This window comes from Haliotis cracherodii, unplaced genomic scaffold, assembly GCF_022045235.1.
Source record: "Haliotis cracherodii isolate W230 unplaced genomic scaffold, xgHalCrac1.p SCAF_2, whole genome shotgun sequence".
Taxonomy (NCBI): Eukaryota; Metazoa; Mollusca; class Gastropoda; order Lepetellida; family Haliotidae; genus Haliotis; species Haliotis cracherodii.
Window position 1 is genome coordinate 8,499,049 of NW_027266275.1, and position 27,246 is coordinate 8,526,294.

Sequence of the window (27,246 nt, forward strand, 5' to 3'; positions counted from 1 at the left end):
TGTCATCGTGTCCAAATTGCGTGGATCGATACTCATGACATCAATCACTGGATGGTCTGGTCCAGACTTGATTATTTACAGACCGCCGTCACATAGCAGAAATATTGCTAAGAGCGGCGGTAAACATCAAACAAACTTAATTAGACAGCTTTTTAATCAATATGATGATGGATCAGAAACGGAATATATTTTACAATGATTCATAACTTAAGGTTTTATGAATTTGCCATTTCCATTTTGTTTAAATTATGTTTATGCCCAGGATACGGGACTTACTAAGCCATTGTCACTGATGTTTTGTCGTACGCGTTAGACGGTTATCGGGTCGCATCTTTACAACCACCAGAGCAGAGTGGGGGTAGGTTGACATGCGAGTTACAATGTAATATCCCAAGTTGACATTTTTCAAAACAGTACAGTATGTGTTGTATAAATGATCTTGAGACCATTTTCAACCTGTTTCTCGCAGTCATGTATGCTTTGAAGATCAGTAACTGAGAAGAGCATGCAATGACATTCTTCTTTTCCAAAACCTTACTTCAAAGGTTCACTTTATCCCAGCCTAAGGGCTACGACGTTCTTGTCAAAGACATGGTGGTATTCCTTTTGTCAGACGTGCAGACATTGGAATATGATGCTTTCGTGATCAGTCAACATCGAGCAGCGGTAAGGAAGTCATTAGCAACACCTAGTACGTGGAAGCCATCCTAGTTACTTAACCTATTTTAGGAAACAAATGTGTATGAATACTCTTCTTTGAAACAAAGATCAAGATAATTCGTATAAGAACGTATGTAGCTAAGTGTTTAATATACACGTCGGCGCCGTAAATAAAGAAGCGAAAATAGCCAGTAAACTCATTTATTCAGCAAATATCTAATTAAGGCGGATGTTTATATAAGCTTTAATATATTTATAGAATCGAAGACCGCTTTGATGTCTTATATCCATAAAAAGAATCTTGTCTGTTTCAATGTCAACATCATGATCAGATGTGCATGGTGTTGACAGTAGAGATCAATTACTTGCATAACATACTGCTTAGAAAATCTCTTATATTAGCTTCTTTGCAGATAAACAACTTCTCTAACACAATTAGATGTGTCCTTCGACAAGTTAATGTGGTATCAATTAGAGGCAGTTCGAGGGGCATAATTGTTGCTGAAACAGAAAAATGTGCTAAACAATACTGGAAATAGGGCGAAACCAGTGAGTATTCCGGGTAAAAGGTCCCTAGCACCCTCTTTGTCGAAAGAGGCGACTAAATGGATCGGTGGTCAGGCACGGTGACTTGGTTGATTGCATATCTTCGTATCCCAATTGCGTTGATACAAGCTCATGATGTTACATGTAAACACTTTAGTACGGCGTTACACAATGACAATCAAAAAGGCAAAAACATGTTGTTTTGATGACAATATATGGTTATATCACCAGTAAAGTTAAGTTGTTTGTCATGTTCGATGTATCGAAACAGGAAATCATACAACGCTAACACGCCCTTAGGAAACCTATAGATGGTCACCACACCTTGTATTATTATGTAGATTACTGTTAAGTTGCAAAAGACATTTGTAGGCTATTATAATTGAAGGATTTAAAACTGCTGTTTTTGAAATAATTCCAAATGGTGTGGTCATAGTGATGAAAAATAGAATATCCATATATTCAAATATTTGATTATTTAAAGATATTGAACATGCATTATGCCATTTTCACTTTTCTGGCTATTTATTGTAGCGCAGTGAAAGAGTAAAATCGGCGATGACAACCGTATGGAAATTTTGCAAATTTAGCTTCTTGAAGAAACATTGTTAAACATTGACAACAGTACACCACTGTCTACAACATGTGTAAAGGGGACATAACGAATTTACTTGATGCAGTGTATTACGCAGCATGCGAATATGATTCATTTATATTTATAGTGAAGAATAAAGTCGTTTTGTGCAAATATTTTCATGAAAGGAAAATCAAGTCTTATGTAACCGAATAAATACGGTTAAAAACTACCAGCATACAATCAGTATATTTCCACTAATGAATGTTTCGGTGACCAATATCCTGTAACAGTTGTTGTTGTAAATGTAATACAGATACATGCAAACACTTCAGTTATGTCCGTATTCGAAACCAGTTCATATGCAAAGTCACATAAAAGTTTGTCAGAAAACGAACAACTTCACGGATAACAACTTCTGGTAACGTGTCGATGTTGATGATTACACCATCATCAAGCTGGGGTGACTACTCCATCACCTGCATTACCTCCACCTACTTCACCTGGGGAGACGACAAACCATACCCATGATCTCTCCACGGGATCCCCTATTCCCCCATCCTTACGGAAATGTACATACAAGTAACCCATTTTGAAACAGAAACCTTCTCCACATCCCCAATCCAACCCGTTTGCTGTCAGAGGAAGGTAGACGATACATTAGTCATCCTCGGAAAAGACCAGGACCCAACTTCACTACTCCAACATCTTAACATCCAATACCCGCGAGTTGTATATAGAGACATAGAACCAACAACAACTCCCCTACCTAGACGTCCTTATATGCAGAGACCCCAGAAAACAAGAAACAAACCACCGTCTCCAGGAAACCTAAATCTGGCATCAACTCCACACTGACCAAGCGAGCAAAGAACAGCTGCTCCAGTAACCTTGACCATGAACTTAGCAATCTGCAGCATGTCTTCACCAAATCTCAACCAGTATCCTACCAAATTATCAGAAGCTACAGAAATCCGCCGCCACAAGCCTTTTACCAACAGCGATCAAGGGTATTATATCCCGCATATCTCCGGAGATCTAATCTACAGACAGACTCTTTTCAAATTAGTATCAGGTCAGCTCGTTACAACTTCTTATCTTCACTGTTCCTCTAGTTTCATTACTTGGTATTGTTATTTGTTATTTTTGCTGTATATCTGGCTTCATCCAATTATCTTTTCTTTGTTCTCTATTACCTGTTATTGTTAATGTTAATCTGCTGCTTATCACAAGATATCATGTATAATGCCTCTTATCCTTGGTTCTAGTCACCCCAGTTTGATAAGGGTGTAAGAATCTACATCGGAAAAATCGCTAAATGAAATAAACCAGAAGTCGTGACCCATAAAGGTCTATGTTTTTCTTGTTTACGCACCGAGTTCTAGAATGCCCATCAAACAATTATTAAACCTTTGTCATTGATCGTGGTGTTATTATCCAGAGACGTTGTGTTGGGTTATAGCAGAACCGGGGTACTTTTGATGAGAAGAAAAGTTGTATTTGTGGACAGCCTGACGTGTATGTCATGAAGAGCGAAGCGACACTTTAAACTGTATCTGTCCTCCTTTGATTATTCAAAGCACATTATAATGTTATCTATGGTAATTGAAACACGAGACACCTGTGGTATATAACGTGTAGTTTTTGACAGATTTGTTGTAGTTTTTTACAGAAAACATTCACCGTTTTTGCGGACACATAGAATTTCCACGCCAGAGTGGGCGTGAAGACATAAAACGAAATTACCACATTACATTGCTGACACCGGGTGTTCGTCAAGCGTGTGTGATATGTAGTAATGGCCCTGATATGGAATAGACAATTCAATAGATGCTAGTCAGGCTAGGATGGAGTAGATATAAACGTCAACGCCAGATAATTACGTACAAGTCTCGATAATCCGCCGAAACGAGTTCCATAAGGCGTAAGTTGAGGTGAAATGGGGGTTAACGTCGCTTCCAAGATTATTGCACTCCATAAGGCTTAATAAACAGAATGACGGTAAATATTATATGGACCACTGAAAATCAGTAATGGCAGCTCCAGCCTTTGGTGGTTACATTTCACAAATTGAGGTGCAATCGAGCATGCCCTTTCCACAAAGATTTCAAAAAGCGTCAAATGACTCTTTGACCAAAAGTTACTTGATCAAGTTAACAACATCCAAGAAAGTAATTAGAAAGATCACAAAAAATGCTCTGGCCTTGGAGTGGAGTGAAGTAGGTCGAGATGACCTGATGTCAGAACTGCCTCAACTAAAAAGGTCAAAGTGAAATAAAATAAAGTCAACAAGCTCAATCATTATGTCACTGTGACATCAATTGTATACGTGTACATTGTATAGATAACATGAAATGACATTAACATTGTCGATTGTCACATGTGCACAGTTCTTAATTGAATATTGATCACATTGTTCTTGATTTTTTGTCGTCAAAACAGTTGTCACTGAGTGATAACTGAACTTAGTATGGCGCAGCACAGTTACTTGACATCATAGACTAATTCCGTGGTCTAAGAATCTGGAAGCAGATTTGCTGTGCAGAGTTGCATCCCTTGGGCACGCGAGAGACCTATGATTGTGGGTTCGAATCCCGGTTCGCCACGATTGTGTTTCTAAGTTTGTCAGCACCATACCCGTGTTCGTGGGTTTCACCGAAGTGGTTGACCTCTGAGACCTGCATCACTTCGGGCTTTCCTCCCACATTGGGCTGACCCGCCGCGATATAACTCTAATACTGTAAAAAACTGCTTTAAACTCAGCTCACTCACTCACTCAAATGGTTGTCAGTCTTGATGGACTGGTTAAAGACGGACCACAGCTTGAGACAGAACAGAAATGTTGGAAGGCCACTGGCGTTCAAAGAACTGGCACAGGGACTGCAGCTTGGGGTTGAACGCCTTGTTGTATGGTTTCCCGAAGACAGGTCTGATGTGCGGTGGGGGTACAAAAGACAAGGCCAGCAGCTTGTTTTCGTGGCTGCGTACACTGTTGTTACGCGGTAACTGACCTGATGAATATAAAGAAAAATAATGAGAATGTGCCGCATGATATGTTTCTTAAAATTTAAATCTTAATATGGTTTATGAAACAACACATTCGGGTCAATTTCAGTTTTTAGATGTTAACTTTTTAAATTTAATTTTAATACGCAGTCGATTTTTATACATATTACAAAAACTCTTCATTACAATATACATGCCAAAGAATACGAATAAAAAGACCAAGGTTTCACACTCGTCTGATGACGTTTTTTGGTGTTGTGGTCGTTACGAAGTTTTCCAGGCATTTTGACTAAGGTTTACATGTGTATGTCTATTTTAACTTTTGTGTGGCCGTCTGAATTATGGACAAATACCCATGTAGAACCTATCAACCTCTAGTGTTTATTATAGGAATGGCCGGAATGTCTGGCTGATGTACAGTGTATATCCCCAACACTCCTATCAGTATACATATAGTCTGGTTCAAAATTATTGAGAATTTTAATGTCATATTCGAGGAAGCATACATGAAATATTAATATTGACAAGTGTTTAAAATTGAGGTATGGTCAAAGGGAAGCAACTCTTCTTCAATTTTAGAAGCTGCAAATTAGAGTTATCTCCCTTGATTATGGAGCAGACGACTTTTCCTGATATATGTCAGAAATGAGTGCAGAGGAGAAAAGGTTGATTCTACAGCTCCATGATGTAGGCATCACTGATGCTGCTACATTAGCAAAGAGCACAGATACTCCTCTTTCTACAGTGTATAGAGTTAAGAAGAATATTGAGAATGGTTCAGGAATCGAGCACAGAAAAGGAGCGGGGAGACCTCGAAAACTGGTATTTGGTGATCGTGTGAGACTGGGTATTTTGGCTTCTAAAAACAGAAGGGCGAGTATCTCAAATATCCAACATGAAATGGTAGATAGAGGGACAGTAAATGTATCCAAATCTACAGTAAGAAGAAATTTGATTAACTTTGATGGGAAAAAATGAAAGGAATTGTCTCTCCGCTCTTAAACAAGAACACAAGGATAGACGTGTAGAGTGGTGTTTGGCGCATGAAAACTTTGACTGGAACAGTGATATTTTCACAGATGAAAGCTCTGTATTGGTGTATCCTAACAATGTTAAAATGTGGACAAAATGTCATTCCGTTCCATTGTACCAGAGACCAAAGTACAGTCCGAAATTTCATGTTTGGGGAGGGATATCTTCACTTTGAACGACGCCCATGTGGGTCTTTGGGGGTAATTTAACCAGTGAAAGGTATACAGACATTTTGGAAGCTCACCTGATCCCAAATGCAGATGTTTTTTATGGAAATACTTGGATTTTGCAACAGGATAATTACCCCAAACACACCGCAAGACATGCGCGGCAGTGGTTTGTGGACAACAATGTGACCATTTTGGACTGGCCTAGCTACAGCCCGGACTTAAATCCTATAGAAAATGTGTGGGGACTCATGAAGGAGTCGGTGAACCAAAAGAGATTGACAAAAGTTGATGACATGAAGCGCGAGATGGTGCGATATTGGGACGCTCTCACCCACGAGACTCTAACCTCTCTCATAGGACGTATGCCCAATCGTATAAAAATGGGTTTGGAAGCAAATGGTGGTCTGATAAAAAATTATGTTACTGTGATGTGATTAAAGAAGGTTTATGCTCACTTAAAATATGTTTTATTTTTTTTTTGGGGGGGGGGGGGGGGGGGGGGGGAGGGGGGGGGGGGGGGAATTTTCATATTTACAATTTTAAAGATTTTTCAATTCTCAATAATTATGACTCATACTGTACATAGACAAAACAAATGTCGGTCTATACCTTCTTTGACAAAGTGGAACACACTGATGTATTTTTATCAATGATTTATTGAAATGTACCTTCATTACACATTTGGCCTCAAAATTTTCACATGTACATATTGTATAGCATGTCGTCTACCGTGACACATACTGGCTAAAGTGTTCGCTCGTCACGCCAAAGACCCGGGTTCGATTCCCGACAAGGGTACAATGTGTAAAGCTATTGCTGGAATATTGCTAAAAGCGGCGTAAAACGCATCGTCCCGAGGCAAGGGAGTTAACTGACTACAAAAGTCTAGTTTCCACCCTTGCCGAACTAGACTGGAACTCCTGGGCTCGGCCGTAGCGCCACCAGTGGATATTACGAATTATGTCCCTTCTATGCCTCTCCTATGGACCAATCATATTCTACCTCTCGTATCACTTGCATTTATTTAAAACAAAATGGCGGCGCACGGGTCAGGACGATCTGATCTATAATCAAGATCTTTAATGTGATAAAACGGGTCTTACATCGCGAAGTGCATCAAATCACGTGAGCACCTTGATTAAAAACATGAAAATATTAGGTAAATATCTGTTGACAACGAGTTGGCGGTGCACATGCTTTGCAAATCCTGCAATCGACCGACATCTGTATGACAGTTAACGAAGCGGATTTCGCTTTCGTTGCGCGATTTTGATTGGACTGTGGATAGACTTGTTAGTCCAGCCAAACTGTAACTCCATGATACCAGTCTAGTTCGGCAAGGGTGGAAACTGGACGTTTAAAGTCAGTGAACTCTCTTGCCTAGGGAAGATGCGTAAAACGTCACTCACTCACTCACTCACTCACTCACTCACATGCTGGTTACTTGCATTACAACCACCGTTCATTGGTCGGGTGCAACGAAGGAAATGCCTCCAAAATTATAAATGGCAGAAAAATACAAATTGCAATTGATGTATTCTGGGAATGCGCTCGATGATCTCTCAGTGGAATATCTGAAGCTTAACAAGAACTGCATAGTTAAGTCGTCTACTGCTCTCTAACGAGAGAATACGATCTACTACTTCTATAAGAAAATGAATGATACTATTAGATATTTACTTTCGCAAATAACCTCTAGCGGAGAAATAATAAAAAAGGGCGCTACATGTATGGGAACACCAATGACTTCCGCTGGGAACACTGGAACCTTGACCTTTATTTCCGGCGATTAATTGAGAGCACTAATGCGATTCGCAATCTCATTAAAGTCCGACCATAGTGCTCGCTACCGTCACACACAGGTTGCGGTAGCGAGCTGTAAAATCTTATTTTTAATTCGACTTTGACTTCTCTTCAAATTAGTGCACTCGGGACATGTACATAACCTCAGAGTGAAGCGAACTTCATATCCTGTTAAAATATGCCCTCTTTTGGTTACATATGTTATGTATTCCAGTCTAAACACGAGACGTCTTTGTCATAGAAGCTGATATAATTAGTTGCACCAGCCTTCCTATATTGGAAACAGGAAATAAACAATTCCTTATGAACAGTTTTGTTAACAAAAGTTACATATTAAATACCAATACCACTGACATACTGAGTCAAAATAAATGGCATAAATATTGTTAACATCTAGTGTTTGTCAAGATTATGTTCTGTGTTATCATGACATTAGGTCTTCAGAATATGATTTGTGTTGGACATAGATTTCAATAGTTGACGTAAGAAAAAGAGTGAGTGAGCATGAATTAAACAATATCCCAGAATGTTCAATTCGGTTGTACGCGTGTTCGGGGCTGTCCCCAACCTGCCTCAGAGGTAAACAGTCATTCAAAAATAGTATAGACATTTTAAAGACACATATTATGCATTAAATGAACCTACACCGAAACGTCGCTACTAATTGTAATAAAGACGTTGTTCATCCATATATCTTATCAACATTTAGAACTCCATCTCCTAAATGCCTTTCAAAGAAACTAAATGCACCGTTGCATAGATCTTTTGGCTTGGGGCGTATTTGTACATGACGTCAAAGTTCATTAGCATTTTTTACTAAGCCGGCAATTGGTTGTGAATCATGAATCATGCAAATGGCCCCCCTTCTCCTTCCCCCCTCCTCCGCACACTCACTCTCGACCCTAAAAAACGCTGTTCTTCATATTTAGGATTTCTTAAAGTTTCCTTCGACTCCCCAAATAACCAATAACATTTATGTCTTTATCCCCAGAAACGTCTATGCATGCTGTACACTGTATTACGATCAACAAGTAGTGTCTTAAAATTGTAAAAAGCTAAAATCCAGTTGTCCAGACTAACAACATACAACATTCAAGTCGAATAACTTAAAGTTTACATTTTCCTGTGCAAGACGTTGATCAAACGTCTCTTCGGTTAAGAATTACCCACCTTTTAGGTGTTTAGGTGCAAAGTAAAAACAAGGTAATTTGGTCAAGAAGTTTAACTTTAGCCACCTTCCCCTTTATCATGTTTATGTCTAGCACTGATCCTGCAGCTTCTCTTTCTTCCAAGATTTCAAAGAGCGTCATACGACTACTCAGAAGTAGGTTAATCAAGGTTACAACCTTTAAGTCCTCAGTAAAGCTTTCAAAAAAAGTGTTATGATAGACACGTGGAGGACATTTCCAAATAAGTCGCAATTTTGAGAAAAATTATGTCGGATTCAATTCCTCATTTTGACTTGTACAATATGCTCCCGTGTTTTTTTCAGGTGAACAATTGACTTTGCATTTGTTTGTGACATCATCAATGTTTGATAGTGATTCATAAACACATGCCAATCTACTCTACTTTATGCAAATATTTCCATTGGATATGGAAATGGTTTCTTCGCATTTATTTACACTCTTACTCGATCGTAATTATATACCAGAGTCTCTTCTGAAGATGGGAGGCAGTTACTTAGCTGCTTGGCTTTACCTTATGCTCTGCCTTGAAATGTTTCTTCTCAATTTTCAGGAACAGGTGGTACCATTGGGAATGCTATCATCTTGGCTCTCTTCATACGATTTAAGGCTCTACGGACAAGAGTAAATGCCCTGATGTTGAATCTAGCCATAGCTGATCTTGGAATAAATGTGTTTGGGTTCCCCTTCTTGGCATGGTCTATTATCAGAGAAAGGTGAGACTTTAAATCCGTCAGACAAAAAAACGTATTCGGCGAGATGATTTCAGAAGATAATTCAAATGATTGATAGTAGAAAAAAAGAATGATCTTTTCCATTCAGACTGATCAGTGGTTCGCAGAGGTTTATTCTATTCCATAAGCATTTTTGAATAAGGCATTTTCACGTGTATATACGGTGTCTCCTATAATATAACATAACGATTTTCCATACAAATGCCCCTTTCCTATTCGTGCATATGAAGTGGTCTTTTAAACATGGATTGGCTTTGAGTATTTGTGATTCATCTGGTGAGCAGACCTGACTCATTCATACCGCTATCCTGCCGTGTATATGATGTGCACAATTTAACAATTTACTGTATACAGATGCACCCCTTATGTAAGCCAGGTTCATGTGATATGAGGTTGGAGTCTCGGTTTCTCAGCACCATACCCTGGTAGTAGTCTGAATATTTCATCACTTTGGGTTTTCCTCCCGACATCGTCATATTACTGATGGTATTATTGTCCATGTCGACGTTGAACCCGTTTTACGTTCAATGACCTTTACATAATATTGTACCGGATAAGCAATACATGTACGGAAATACAGTATATTCAGAGGCCCAATTGATATATACAACTGAAACAAAATTAATTTCATTGAGGAAGCTCAATTCATTAAGGTTACTATCTGACATTAGGAAATGTTACAAACAATAAAAACTATCAGAAAATGTTACAATTTCAAACGTTTTATTATTTTCTTAGATTATTCTGAAATTCTGTGCTAACTTCATGAACTATGTTCTCAATGATTATCCTTAGCTCCACTTCACCCGGTTTCAGGTGGATGATTGGCTCTATTGGATGCCAGTGGTATGCTTTCAACGGAATGTTTTTCGGCATAGCAAGTATAGGAAGCTTGGCAGCTATCAGTATAGACCGCTATTTCCTCACATGTCGATATCACCAATGTAAGTATATCGTTTCTTATATTGTGTCTTTTTACATTTCACCAGTCAGAGTTTGCGACATATATTTCTGACATTTTGAGTTGTGGGGAGGGGAATAGTGTGAAAAGGGTTTGGCATAAAGGAAGAGAAATGGTTGAGGAGGTGATGATGAAGGGAATTTATTTATGGATATAGATAAATGTAATGTGACAATTTAAGGGATGATCCCAGGGTCCAAATTTTGCTGTATGCTTTTTGTACACTCTCAAATATACAAATGTTGATTCTTCTCGAAATACAGGCAGTGCACCCTATTCATATCAAACACACTGACACGAATTATTTTACTGCTCAAGAAATCAATTTCCTCATACGTATCCCTCTTTTATACGATATTTGTTTCGGGGGTTCCTTTCTGCACCATTATCGCACATGAAAAACTTCAGCAAATACTTCATTCCTTGATCCATGGGTCTTTTGTGTTACAAAACGTGGTGACCACAGATACACTGAGAAAACAATATGTGAAATGCTTGACTTCATCATTGATAACGTAAACTTTTGGGGGTAAGACATTTTAGGAAAGAGGTAGGCATCACATGGACACCAATTGTGCCCCCCCCCCCCCCCCCCCCCCCCTCCTCCTTCTTGTTGTTGAATCTGTTTCTTTATGCATCTAAATCGGAATTTTTTCTCGGGATGGCAAAGTCAAAACAAGGTAATTTGGCCAAAAGGTTTAACTTAAGCTTCAGGGATATCGATAATCTGATATCGTTCAATAACAATCAAATAACCAATCCCCTCCCACTGACTTACTCATCTGAACTAGAAATAAAGAAGACCATTGAGGGCATGATCTTTCTACTAAGATGTTACGGAGAGTCATACCACTCTTGCTCAGAAGTTGTTTGATCAAGGTTACAGCATTCAAGGCCTCAGTAATGCTTTCAAAAGGTTTAAGGTAGACATGTATAGGATATTTTTAAATTTCACGCATCAGTGACAAAAATGATGTCCGATTCAATTCGCTATTTCGACTTGTACCATATGTTCCCGTGGTTTTGCAGGTGAACAACTGACTTGCCTTTGCATGTGTTTGTGACGGGTGCCACCTTTTCCCCAACACCTGGTATCATCACTATTTGATAGTGATTCGTAAACACATGCTCATGATATAGTCGGAGTCGTACAATCAACTGCTTTAAACAGAGATTACTATTTGATACGGAAAGGGTTTTGTCGCTTTATTTAAAAAAGGGAACAATCAATCTTTGAAGCTGGGACTCTCATATAAGACGAATGTGGACTCACTGCCTCGCGTGTATGTGGTTGTGTGTGTGTTACACCGTTAGCAGATGGCGTTCACACAGACAGTTAAATTTTCCACATGATTTACAGTTATATGATGCTTTATCCGATCTTGGGAATATGCGATGTCAGCATGTGTTTATAATCCGAGTCATCATTTTTGGAAATATAGTATGTATATGTGAGAGTAGATATGTTACCCAGAACATTTGTTATGGGGAAATAGATATACCAGGAGTATTTGTTCCCGTGGAACAATATACCCGGCATGTGATCTTTATTTCCTACCGTCGGTCAATTTCTACACATGTTGTTTTGGTCCAATTCATCGTGATGAGTCTGAATGTCAGCTTGTAGTGTTGTTTTATGATTATTGAGAAGCTCTTATATAAAGTTGATGCGCAAACGGGGCGGGTAGGCGGTGCGTGCTTGAGTGGTTAAGACATGCTGGATGTCTTGAAGGGAATTGTGTTAAAGGACACAGATTGTCCATATTCCCCACAGCCATATATATATGAGGTAAATGTTCACCCGGTGTACATGTAATCACGGACGTATATACTATTGTATATACGTCCGTGATGTAATATATAATGAAATAATAAAGTCCACGTAAGTCCAACATCTTCTTTATATCAGTTTCAGACATATATATATATGTATATGTACCAATATATTTTACAACTGTATGACAGGCCTTATCAATAAGATTGACAGAAATAATAATCCATAGCGATCACAGTGTTTTTGTGTTAAGTTATAAAGTCATAAACGTTCTTGCACAGTATGTTTGTCGCCAACAACGTCTTTCTTCTAATGCTTGCTATTAACATTTATATTTCACGATCCCCTACTTTTTTAACAGAATATATAGGGTTTGTCTTGACATTAAATATGTGATTTCAGGCGTCATCCCTTCGGAAGGGCGACAGATGTGGGTTAATATAGTTAGACCCATACAAGACGGGTCGAGTAGCGCAGTGATAACAAAATCAAACAAGCAGACCTCATTCAGGCAGACACTGCGCAGTTATATAAAGGTGTTCCTTGTAATCGGGATGCCATGTTTTATGCGTCTTTGTGCAGACACTATCGTTCACAACACTGGGTTGACAGGTGTACGAGAGCCACTGCAATTAAGCTAATTAAGTATTGAAGGAAGAAATATATCGATCTGTTCGCTCCATATAAAGTACGACTGTTATTTGTTGCCTTCGGTGGTATCCATGTAATTAGGTAATGGTACACACTAATAGTGCCGCCGGAAACTGTTTCCTGTTCCATTATTGCTGGAGTTCATTCCAAAGACGTCCGCGGCATTGTTAGAACGAGGTCATCTACAATACATCGGAATCTGAGGTTGAACGTTTTGTCAGTCAAATATTTGATTTAACTAAAGTAGTCATAACCAATGTAGTATAAGCAGCATTTCATACACGAGGTAGACACCTTGTTAACATGTTCTTCTGTAATTATCCCGACAACCGTTAAACCTTCATTATAGAGAAAGTCGAAACATCTCAATAAGTATTCTATTTATCATCATGGTTAATTCCAATTAAGTTCAAAATTTGAGTAACTAAATAGTATTAAGTATGCTATGGTTATTAATGTTATGTCGAGTACAACGTGCCTGAAAGCATATCAATTAATAAAACAGATTGTATTAATTAACAGTGTATTGAATGATCTGCAATTTATCCTTGAGAAGTATCTCCAAGCAGATAGGCTGATCTAACGCAACTGTTGTAAATAATGATGAAATGGTCCATGAAATCAAATGAGATAAAAATTCATTTCCTTGCTAGTTTCTGTAATGTCTTTACTACACCTACACTTACCAACAACAACACGTTTCATCGATCAACAGCTGTATTTCCAGCTCTTACCATCCGGCTCATTTGCACCTGATCTACCTTGACCTACGGTGTGCTATAACATTTGTTGTGCCTGGAACATGTTTTTTTAAATATTTGTTTGAAGCGTAGGCGATTGAGCGTTATATCATCAATTTCAAAGTAGCTTCTACAGAATAACACACAACGTCAGTGTACATACTTATAGATATTGGCACATAAGTAATTAAGTCCTGCACTGAAGAGTAGCCTTTAGTAATCTGTATTTACTTGAGGTATACATGTATGTTATTCATCTCAGAAGATCGACGGAGACAGTTTTTACATGCAAATCTATGCCCTCAATATTCATATAAAAGCGACAGAGTCGTTTCGTATTCATGAGAATTTCTTTCCAAAAGCAGAGTCAGCAATTGTACAATGCGAAATTATGAAACAAATGAAACTATGAGTTACCTACACGACGTGTTCCTCTATTCGATTCTAAATGCATTATTATGCTCCTTTGTAAAATAAGGACCGCCTCCGTGGTCTATCAACAACAAATCACCTCACTTCACCTGTATAATTTAGTGTGATACAGCTGGAATATTGTTGACTGGTATTGATAATAGTGTCGAAATCCTTCCCATGCATAAGAAATGCAGCCATGCAGAGTCAATTGTACAATTCCGACCATGTGTTAAGAACGTGTTTTTGAATCACAAAATCGTTCTTGGGGATAACTTCGCGATCATTTTATCGCTTATCCAAAATAAATGTTCCTAGTCTTAGCGTTGCCAGGCTGTCTACATGTCTTAATAATACGCATTACCCCTTGCAAGCTTTTCTTCAGGGAGTGAAAGTTTCAAGTGACCTTCCAAGTCTGGTCCATTTAAATCACTGACTAAATAAATTAGCAACGATCCACGCCACCAGACAGGGTGACACGCAATTAGTTACTAAGTCACAGAGTTTGCCAACCTCATCCCATTTACTGGTCATTTACGATTAGCAGTGTTCTAGTTTCTAGTTAACCATTTCAACCTGATCTCTTCACGTATTTTCTTCACACACATTTACACATAGTATGCTAATAACGTATTCAGGAAATTTTCATCCTGATTATGTAGCATTCTACTGATGTTGTTCCATTGACATTGACTGCGGCATGGTATCTCAGTGAGCTAGCACTATAAATCGGCATCAGTCCGGACTACTACAAGCAGCCACACAAAGACATACACGTACATGCACGTCGCAACATAAGTGCAATAATCTTGGACGCGACGTTAAACCCAATTTCACCTTACCTCACCTCACCTCACCATTGACCGTTGCCTACATTGAGAATAAAGAACACATGTGAACAGAAAATCCATATGAATATAGTATTAAAAGATGTGTGCGCTACATAAAGTTAAAAACTAGCCATCACAATCTCCTGTGAGTCGACCATCATGACGTGGTCAGTCTCAAAGCTTTGAGCTTTCCTCCCACATTAAGCTAACACGCCGCGATATAACTGGAATACTGTTAAAAGCGGCGTTAAACCCAACTCATTTACTCACTCATGAATAAAAGTTTCAATGGATTCATGGATTAGACTTGTGTCTTCCTCAAGTTCAGCAATGGTAATACGTCTATCTGACAGTATAAGTTGTTCTATCTCCTTAATTGAATCTTCATTGATGGAAGTTGAGGAACGTCCGGACCTAGGGTCATCATCAGGGCTTGTTCTCCCAGCCTTGAACATGGCTGCCCAACGTTTATCAGTAGAATAGTCCCTATACTTATCCCCATACACTTGTGACATGAGGTAATACATTTCTTGGGGAGTACCTTTCTCTAAAATCCAAAAATTGATGACTTTGTCCATTTCTGCGTCCATTTGGACCCCTGTCATGTTCAACTTGTCATTATTACACAAACGGCATCAACTGACCAAATACACTTGCAATGAACTACTCAAACAATGCATTACATTGACTTGTTCACTTTGTTATGGGTCATAGTTGAAAGTTAGTCAGGCTAAGAACTTTTTTACCTGCCCTCGTATGATCCAGAAACTAAGAGGCAAAAGAAAGCATAGGTTGGCAATTTGTAATTTTCCTAAAAACAGCGATAACTAGTGGAAAGTGGGTATTGGGAATATGACTGCCCAGGACCAGGTACCAAAAAACACCTCACCCGAACGCGCCACCTTTGACGACGCCCGTGCGGTGACAAAAAAATGGTGAAACAGGTTTCCCACCTATGGCATAAACCGCACGTGCATGTTAGCTGTATAAATGCGTTCGTCTGCAGGGTATAACCACACGTGATGAAAGCACACAAAAGAAATACCACGACTGTCACAGGAGCAGAGAGAGAGAGACATCGGTATAGCCGAAATGAGGTCAACACAGGTTCAAATTGCCAGAAGGTTTGATTGTACACCATTGATTGTAGCCAGGCTGATTCAACGGTACAGGCAGACAGGGAGGACACAGGACAGGCCTAGAAACGGACGAGCCCGAGTGACAACACTACTGGAAGACGGTCAGATACGGCTCATTCACCTGCGAAACAGATTCGTAACGGCGACGGCGACGGCAGCAATAGCGTTGGGACATCCCATTAGCCAACGTACAGTACTACGACGACTTCGTGCTGATGGAATCCGAGCGTATCGTCCTTTCCGAGGAATGGTACTGACTGCTCAACATCGACGCCTGAGACTGCGATGGGCGAGGCAGGTTCGACGCTGGCAAGTGAGAAATTGGCGTCGAGAGCTGTTTACTGATGAAAGCAGTTTAACTTGTTTCGAAATGACGGTAGAGAACGAGTTTATCGACGCAGAGGGGAACGTTTGGCTCCGGTGTGTATTCTAGAGGTCCATCCATTCGGCGGGGGAGGTGTCATTGTGTGGGGCGGTATTTGTGGAGATCAGAAGACTGATTTGGTGATTATACAGGGAAACCTGAACGCTGTACAGAGACCAAGTGTTGCAGCCAGTTGTGCTTCCGTTCTTACAAAACCAACAGCAGGGGACATTGTTTCAACACGACAGTGCCAGGCCCCATACTGCAAGACTGACTCTGAACTTTCTAAACCAGCAGAACATTGACGTTTTGCCCTGGCCTGCCCACTCACCCGATATGAATCCTATTGAACATCTGTGGGACCATCTTCAAAGACAGGTTAGAGCACGCCATCAGCCTCCCGTCAACAGACAAGAATTGCAGCAGGCCCTGAGAGACGAGTGTTAACGGATTCCATCCACGTCATCAGAAGATGGATTGAGGCAGCTAGAGGTCATACACGCTATTGAAGGCAACTGTGTCGACAATGAACTTGTAGTGTGTCTGACAATTTTTTGGTGACATTTCAGACAACTTTTGAAAATGAAATTTCTTACCCCACAATTCTTTACCTTTAGCTTTACGAGCTTACATTACCTGTGATTGCAAAATCTCATTCAAACTGTGGTTGATCAATCATTTGTTACTCCTCCCTAGATTATATTATAATTCACAACAAAACCTTTTCTTGTTATTTTTTATATCGATCATGGAACACGACCTATACTTTTTTTTGCCGCCCAGTTTATTTTTTATGCATCTGCCGATTGAACCGTAATATCATGTTCTCACAAGCTGATGATACCATCTGTATTTACGCTCATTAAGGCCTCATTTGCCAAACTGCTTGGATATTTCCAGAAGCGTAATTACTACAATCATGTAGGTTAACGAGCTGGCATCTGACGAGTCCTAATAAACACTTGTCCCTGAGGATGCATAATGATGTATAACTGACTTAATGCGACAAAAGAAGCTTTCGCTCATATGCTAAACCAACGGGCAAACGAAAGTATACAGCCATGTTTGATGGTGGCTGAATATGAAACAGCAGAAATGGTAATTCGGTGGTGATGTATTTCATACGGCTATCATAATTCTGTTTTGCAGTGATTCGACTACTGTTTTCAGCCTAATAGCGTTTTGATATGATAATTGGTTTAGTCATAGATGATTCATGTTACTCTATAATGTACATATCACAGGGGTTGACCGCCTCCGTTGTCTAGTGGTAGAGCGTCCGCCCGGAGAGCGAAATGTTCTGGGTTCGATCGCCGGTCGCGTCATACCAAAGGCATTAAAAGATGGTACTTATCATTATCCTGCCTGGCGCTCGGCATAAGGGTCTTAAACAAGGACTGGTTTGCTCAGAGTCAGTATATTGTGTCTGAGTATAGTATTCATGTTAAAGTGCGGCATGGTATCTCAGTGGGCTAGCACTATACAATCGGCATTAGTCCGGACGAGTTCAGCCACACACACACGTACATGCACGTCGCTATATAGGTGAAATAATCTTGGACGCGACGTTAAACACCATTTCACTTCACTGTATGTGGCAGGAGAAATTATAGATCTCATTATAGGATAAGGAAGACAATTATGGATGTCAACTTCTTTATTATGAGGAACATAACGTTGTGTTCCGACGTTGACATCTATATATTTTCTTCCTTATGCGTATCACATCTAAATGGCTTTCAAAGTCATTATAGGATGAGTGTAACAGGGGAACTAAACTTCGGTAAATCGATCTTTATATTAAGAATTATGTTATCATTCTGATGACCCATTGCCATTTTTGGTGATCGATACTAAATTTATCAGAATCATCACCTGTCACAATATGCAGAATTTGATAATCTGGCTGATATACGAAATACAGAGAAAACGGTCGATTTGAGAACATTGGTTAGAGATAATCAGTTCTTCTTTTTATCTCTAGAAGAAACAAATTTTAAAAATTCAATTATTTCACAAGGTGTGTGTAAACGTTGTTGCAAAGAAAAGGAAAAAAATGCAGCACCCATTACCCAACAAATGAACATCATTGACATGATATTGGTTTTTAACATGATTTTCCTCAAACTTGTTTAAGCAGTGACAGTAATATTGTTTTTATGTAATCGAATTTGGATCAGCAAATGATTTCTCGGATAAGTTTCACGTTTCGATTAGAAATGAGCTCTGCTTTTAATTTTCATCGTGATGTGATATTCTGTGTAATAGTTTTTTTCTCCAGTTTTCCGTCAATCATTTAACCAATCTCTTCTTCTGCTCCAAATGTATCTAGCAGAATAATAAATGTTTAGTTAAGCACGTGGACAACCAGCGGGTATAAAGGGGGGTATACCATACGTTCTGGATGCCGGGTTTTGTATGTCCAATGTGTACAACTGAATAGTGACTTTGAGTTTCGTACACGATGCCGTTGATTATACCAGATTATTCTCAATACTACTGAGACCCGTGAAGATTCCGGGGTAGAATAGGTCTTCAGCAACCCATGCTTGCCGTAAAAGTTGACTATGCTTGTCGTAAAAGGCGACTAACGGGATCGGGTGGTCAGGCTCGCTGACTTGGTTGATGCATGTCATCGATCCCAATTGCGTGGATCGATGCTCATGATGTCAATCACTGGATTGTCTGGTCCAGACTCCATTATTAACAGACCGCCGTCATAAAGCTGGAATATTGCTGAGTGCGGCGTTAAACAACAAACCAACCAACCAATCAATGCTACTGAAAACATGATTTTTGTTGTGCGGTACCAGGTGTTGTCCACACAACAGAGAAACAGTTGTTAGGTGTGGACGTCCATGGGGACTTTAAACAATGTACATCTCTATCTATGTTATATACAACTTGGCAAGGAACATCTATAATTTTTCCATTTTACATCACTGTCATCATTCTTTCAACGAGTGTAAACGGATTTGACCTCGTAATGTTTGCAATATTTCATATTCATTAGAAATCTATTGTACGATTCTGCCTATTTCATTAGAAGGTTATTATCACTTATTTCGGTATTACCTCGAAAATTGGTCAAAGTGGGATGTGACATTAAACATGCCGTTGCCTTTTTAGATATTCAGATGTACTATATAGGTTTAACTTAAAGTTTTTGCAACAGAGAGTTCCAATTAACACTGTAAAGTCATATCATTGAGTAAACATGTTCCATAAAGAAGAGAACATTTCACTCGTGCATGGCAGTTTTTAACGACGTATGTATTGACATTGACACTATTTGGGATGAAGGGAACGTTTACTGTTTGGAAGGTGACCTCGCCCGTTTTGTTTCATATCTTTGTTCTATCATAGTTTCATTCAGTGAGGCCAGAAACTGACAAGCTAGATGCAGAAAACAAAAACATATAATTATCATTTTAGTCCTTTAACAGTATGTGTGCAACGGAAATATTTTTTGTTGTGAAATGCTTCTGACCAAGCGACCTACCGAATCCCAGTCATATGTGGAAAGAAGTGGGTCAGTGGTGAAAATCAGAACCTGCTGAGTCGAACCCGGGCCTTCGGCATGACGAGCGGACGCCCTGACCACTGGGCTACCCCACCAATACTAGAACGAAGCCTACAGGGAAAGTAGCGTTCCACACAAGGTCATAAAGTCAAATCCCCAAGATACTGTAGGTCGGGAAGTACATCATTTGCCATAGGTTTGTTTGTTTGTTGTGTAACACCCCACTCAGCAATTATCCAGCTCTATGACGACGGTCTGTAAAAAATCGAGCCTGATCCAGACAATCCAGTGATTGACATCATGAGCATCGATCCAAGCAATTGGGATACAATGACATGCATCAACCAAATCAGCGAGCCGGACCACCCGATTCCGTTAGTCGCCTCGTATGACAAGCATAGTCGCCTTTTACGGCAAGAATGGGTTGCTGAAGACCTATTCTGCCCCGGATCTTCAAGGGTCTAATTTCCATATGTATTTTCCGAACGTAAAAAAACCACAAAAGATAGAAAATCAACATTTAAAATGTCATTGAGCATCGGATATTGGCATGACAGTTGCCCGAAGTGAGGTGGGGGTAGCAAATACAAGCTTTCAACGTAATGGACAAAGGGCAAACACATCTAAAATCGATCAACCTCAATAACATGTTACATTAATAGCATGTATGGCCACCCCCAACTATGCGCAGAAACTCAGGCGCGAAAAAAGTCAGCTTTGTGATGACGTCACGTGGTTTACGTCGCCATTCTTCTGGCCTGGGTCAGTTCTTGTGGGTTTGCTGGAGGATGTGGTCGCTGTCGAACACGACGATCCATAACATCTCAGAGGTGTTCTATGGGGACATGTCTGGGGACCGTGCAGGCCACGGCAACACGTTGACGTTGTTGGCTGCATTGGTGTTCTGTACGATTCGGGCTGTAATGAGGTCTGGAGTTGTCATGGGGATAAAGGGTACCACGTGGCAGCGAAGAATGTCATCCATGTAACGCTACGCTGTCAAGTTTCCGTTAAGGATGACCAGTGATGTTCTCACCTCCTCCACCATACGGCACTACCTCCTGAACGCAACATGCAGCTCTTCGTTCTCCCTTTCGGTGGAAAACACGTTGTCTTCCGTTAGCCTGTCCATGGCCTGTAACGTTGCATCAGGTTATTTACAGCAACACGGGAGAAACCAAATGTTCCAGCATTGTTGGCATTGGTGATTCCCATCTGTATCATACCAAGGGCCGGCTCGCGTTGTTCGGGTGTCAGTGTTTTTTCTATCAGTGTCTGAGTGTCTGACATGCCGTCCGTAGTATTTATATACCCTCATTGCACGTGTAGTCTCGACTGCCCATACGGCACGTGTTTTCAATTTTTCTTTTCTTTTGGCCTTCAGTTATATGACTATTACAAACAAATCCAATTCTATCGTACAACAATTGCAACATCACAGAGTGACATTATAACAATCAGATTATGTGATATCAGATTATGTAAACAATCAGATTATTTTTTTGCAATATTCTTTTCTACAAGAGATTTTAACCACAAGCTCTTCAAATATGTTGCTTATTTCAGGAAGTTATGAAAGATAATGATACGTAATAGTCTACGTGTACTTGAACACTGATCCATCAACAAATCCTTCAGCATGTTACATACAGATGCTGGTGGGGATGTAGATTACAACTTGGACATTAAAGCAACAATAAACAAACAAAAATTGATGTTTTCCATCATCATCATCATCTATCCCAATCTACCCTGATCATTCATGGGAATGTTTTTGAGATGTAAAACTAAACGCTCATGTTGGAATAATTACAGGTTTCGTGAAAGGAACTCCGAAACACCAACTAGGATCAGAAACTCCTACAATACGTCGACCGGGTGGGATAAGGGACTTTATCATCCATGACAGTCCTCTGGCCGAGATGATTTAAATGCCAACAATAAATGTCAGCAGTTGGGCCTCGTTATAGGTACTCACGGAATATTGTGTTAATTTACAGTAACACGATACGCTATCGTTACTAACATCCAATCCATCTCACCTCCATACATTATAAAATTACTAATATACATGAAGTGGAAAACGAGCTACCTGTATGAGTAATATGCCTGTAAATTTCATTAAAAAAATGAAGAGATAACATGACGATGTTGACATTGGATCACCTATTTCTGTTACATTAATCCATAACATTTATCTGGAATGGCAATGTTAAAAGGTTACTTAATGTACATCCTGGCACAAAGTAGTACAACAGTATCAAATATACTCTTCGAAAAAAAGATTTGTGTGAGGTAGGAAAATACATTCATACGAGGAACCGTACAAGGTACTGAGCCAAAATGTTGCGGAGAGAACACTTGGTGAGTGTGGTTATCACAGTTATCGGTACATAGGAAAAGGCCAGGGTGAAGGTCAGCTGCCATCAATAACGCGTATGTCACCCATTGGAATCGATAGCGGCCTGACATCTCCTGCTAATGGAGGAGACGAGTATGCGAATCAGATGCTGGGGAATGGTAGCCCACTCGGCCTGCAACGCAAAAGCCATCTGCTGCAACGTCTGGGATTGTGATTGTGGTTGACGTCGGCATAGCCGTCTATCCCATTCATCCCACGGGTGCTCTATCGGGTTCAGGGGAGAACATCAACGTTGTTGTTGCGTAGACAGGCTCTTGTGATCCGTGCTGTATGTGGTCGACCGTTGTCCTGCTGGAATACACCGTTGCCGTTGGCTGTAGTTGGGAGGACATCTCTCCATCGCATTTGAGGCCATACCCTGTGTTGACGACACCAATGCAGTCGTTGTTGACGATGTTGTCGACTCAGGTGTAGCGACGATGAGTCAGGTGTAGCGATCTTGGGCGTAGAGGGTTACTCTTGGTCGTCCCGACCTTGGCCGATCACGTGTTGACCCATGCTATTGAAACCGATCCCATAGCCTTGTGATGGTGCTGGGCACTATATTGAAAACCCTGGCTACAGCTGATATGGATTCCCCTGCCTGGAAGCGGCCTATGAAGTTGTTTCTTTGCACTTCTGTTAATCTTTGCACGTTGTTGAACTGTCACTGTTCGATTGACGCAGATGTAAGGCAATCCAAAACCCTGCACTTTAATACCGTTCATGGTTCTGCTGCACGTGCAGCTTCATGGCCCTTTTGTTTATGCACTGGATGCGTTTTTCCGAATCGTACGTGTTTTCCGACTAATGATTTGCATGTCCTTGTTGTGATCATTTTGATCTTGATGCTTACCTTAACACTGGCAGAAAACGGCATAAAACATATTGGACAAATATCACCTGACGTATTAGTACCTCAGTAAAAACACAAGTGCTTGATGGACGTCGAGGGAAATCATGTAAAGAAGAAAGCATTTTCCGGAGAGATAACAACTGCAATCAATATAAACTGACTTTCATCATTAACGGTTAAATTTGTTTCAAAGACTTGAGTTGCATGCTGACAACATAGTGAAGAACGTACTTGTTTGGACATAAAGTAGAAAATTGATCTCGCACCACAGTGACCATCGTGGGAACGTTTGTTTTTAGGGCAGCGTGTCTTAGTGAACCGAGGCGCCGCACATCATTGTGCATAGTTACCTTCATCTCCTGTTAGTGTGAAGGACTCGCAGATTCGTCCTGTTCAGTAGTAACGGTTTTCTTCCTGTTTCGCGTTCGCTGTTCCTCCCAGAATAAGCTGCAATAATGTTCAAAGTGGCATTGTACCTAATTTATTTTCTCGCTGTTTCGTATAAAAATACATCAAGCCTGTTACCAAACCGATGGACGTCAGTATGTCACGTGCACGTGATTACGTTGTCAATCTCGCGGAGACATACAGAACTACTTTAGGGGAATTCCTCAGTGTTTAAAATTAACATAAAAAATAATTAGGGAAAACTGAGAGCGACATACAAATCATGTATATGTCGAGTCATGGAATTTGCTCACATGAGGCACTGTCTTCATCAGCTGATGAACGTCAACAAAAACAACTTCAATCCTTAAACTTAGACCAATAACTATGTTTCTGTATGATTACTATTTTTTCAAAACAATGTGGTGGTGATTACTACAAGACTGTTCATACTGTTCTTACGATTATAAATTACCTATATATTTACATACAGTAATATAGAATAAAGTTTAGCATTTAAAATACATATTTCATCATTAATTTCAATTGCATTCTCTCCCAGTACAAAACAAAACTTTCGTTCGAGAGAGTAAGTGTTACAGATGTAGATTGTAATCTTCCTTGTTTCGTTAAGTACGTTCTATTTCCTGTCACAGTTGAGGGGCGGTCGGGTAGCCTAGTGGTTAAAGCGTTCGCTCGTCACGCCGAAGACCCGGGTTCGATTCCCGACATGGGTACAATGTGTGAAGCCCATTTGTGGTGTCCCCCGCCGTGATATTGCTGGAATATTGCTAAAAGCGGCGTAAAACCATACTCACTCACTCACTCCTTGTTTCGTTAAGTACGTTCTATTTCCTGTCACAGTTGAGGGGCGGTCGGGTAGCCTAGTGGTTAAAGCGTTCGCTCGTCACGCCGAAGACCCGGGTTCGATTCCCGACATGGGTACAATGTGTGAAGCCCATTTCTGGTGTCCCCCGCCGTGATATTGCTGGAATATTGCTAAAAGCGTCGTAAAACCATACTCAGTCAGTCAGTCACCGTTGATGTTTTGGGTCAGAAAACGACAAGAAAATCACTGTTTTGTTTTGTGCTCTTCAACCTTCTGACATTCCTAGAAGACCAACACCGCGCAACCCATTTATTAATCCTAACCAGAATAAAGATTAAAAGGTGGGATGTTCTACCTCCGATCCATAAGTGCAATGCTATTAGCTTAGGTCAGATTTAAGGTCGACAGTTTTACCCCATTCCTTCAGTAAAGTAATTTTGGGTAATGAGGGAAGGTTCGGATATAATAGCTTGAAGTGTTGTACGGTGTCATATTCCCGCAGGCTAACTGTCTTGATTGAGGGACAGAATGTGCTCCTAATTGTACTTCAGCAGTCTATTATATTGTACCGATCGAGGTCGTGACACTCGGCATGCCTGATACTATCAACCATAATACATAATTCAGTTCCATGAGGAAAGAATAGCAATGAGTTCCATATGCACCTCTCTAAGACCTTCCGCAGCTCAGTTTCAGAGGGGACATTTATAGTCGAAGACGTTAAGCATAGTTTCAATCAAATTGTTTTCAGACCGACTGAGTAAGTCCTCATTATCGGTATGAGTACGGACATTAAAACTTGCTTTGTTGAATCTCTCACTTTGGGACTTCAATATTATCAAATGAATGAAGCTACAGGCTTTACTTAACTAAAGATTGTGTTCTTAATGTCGTCGTAATAAATAATACATATCCAACCGATTATCCTTTATGCATGTATGCTTGTTTGTTGATTAACGCCGCACTCACCAATATCAATATATGTGACGGCAGTCTGTAAACAATCGAGTAAATATTTGACCATATCCACCCGTGATTGACATAATGAACAGCGTCACTCACACTAGGGAAACGACAACCCGCAAAGAACCCGAGACCACCCGATCCATTTGATCTCCTCTTCTTACAGGACCGCCTCCTTGGTCTATTGGTAGAGCGTCCGCCCGGAGAGCAGAACATGCGAGGTTCGATCCCCTGCCGCGTCATACCAAAAGACTTTCAAAGATGGTACTTGTTGTTAGCTTGTCTGGCGCTCGGCATAAGGGGCTAAAACAAGGACTGGTCGGCTCGGAGTCAGTATACTGTGTCTGAGTGGGGTATTCATGTTAAACATCGGCATAATATCTCAGTGAGCTAGCACTATAAATCGGCAACAGTCCGGACTAGTACAAGCAGGCACACACACACGCGTGCACGCACGTCGCTATATAAGTGCAATAATCTTGGACGCGAGTTAAACCAAATTTCCCCTCACCTCTTTTCGTACAAAAAAGAGTCATCGAGAAGCGATAATCATCGAACCTCTGTAGCGAACAGGCAATATATTTAAACTAAAACGTAAGGTACAGTAAGGTACACAATTGTCATGTATGGCACACGGCAGGGTTACACACGTTTTTGGAACCTGTCAGGGCCGATTAGATATATAAATTGAAGTAGATTTTTGATGTGTCTTTGATTCAGACAACAAATACTTATTTTCTATGCACATTGTGTCAGTGGCGGTGCTGCCGGTATGAAATAATATGCATAGTATTACCCTTTTCGCGAAAACCTGGTACAATCAGTTACTTTTAGTTATCTATACATATAGTTATCATCATTATTTTGCCTAGTATCCTCAAGGGATAATCGAGACTTGTTATTCTCTAGCGTTGATGTTTTATATTATCAAACACGCTATCAATTTCATACCGTGTCTATGAATTGCTCTTAGTTCGTAACACCGATGCAAGGTCAATGCATCAAGTATTTCCACGTTGAGTCATTTTACATCAAAGTCGCATGCATATGGTGATCTCCCTTGAACTGTTTTCGATGCAGGGAGAGCTGCAATTTTTACCACCTGAAAAAAATCACGTTTCTTTCTGTCTTGTACCTTTGAAGATATATCGGATTTAAGATATTGTAGAAAAACGTTGAAGATGTATCGGATGTAAGATATTGTTGAAAACTTTGAGGATATATTGGATGTAAGATATTGTTGAAAAAGTGGTTGCTATGAAAATGTAATTATTAGCACTATCAGGCACGGATGTAATCAATCTTGTCTTTCATTTATTTAGTAAAACTGGCAGCATTGACTGCAGAGTGAGCAACTGACAATGTTTATTTGTGAGTGTATATTTGCGATCCATGTAAACAAGTCACCACTCCTAACCACCACATGGTTTGAGTCGCCTCATACGACAAGCATAGATTTCTGAAACCAATAACTCTAAATCCCTTCTTGGCCCTGCATGAAGCCACGACAGACAGACGGTACAAGAGTATAGGTGGTGGTTATAACATTATTGCATTCAATAGTCAATATCTTTTTAGGTATTGTTGAACGATTAGTTACACAAATGAACAGCTGATATCAAAAGAACTGTTTACACGAACACAAAAGAAGTGAATAATTAAAGAGAAAGGCTCAACTGTTGGACGAATTGATTTTGATATTCAA

At 40.0% G+C, this 27,246-nt stretch overlaps 1 protein-coding gene across 1 annotated transcript in view; it reads left to right on the plus strand.

The window, feature by feature from the left end:
- Nucleotides 1-27,246, plus strand: part of LOC139468429 (visual pigment-like receptor peropsin) — a 49,127-nt gene that overhangs the window by 17,025 nt on the left and 4,856 nt on the right. The window contains exons 2-3 of the mRNA XM_071250389.1: nucleotides 9,532-9,694; nucleotides 10,529-10,656. Of these exons, the coding sequence (XP_071106490.1) occupies nucleotides 9,532-9,694; nucleotides 10,529-10,656 (291 nt within the window). The remainder of the gene's footprint in view (nucleotides 1-9,531; nucleotides 9,695-10,528; nucleotides 10,657-27,246) is intronic.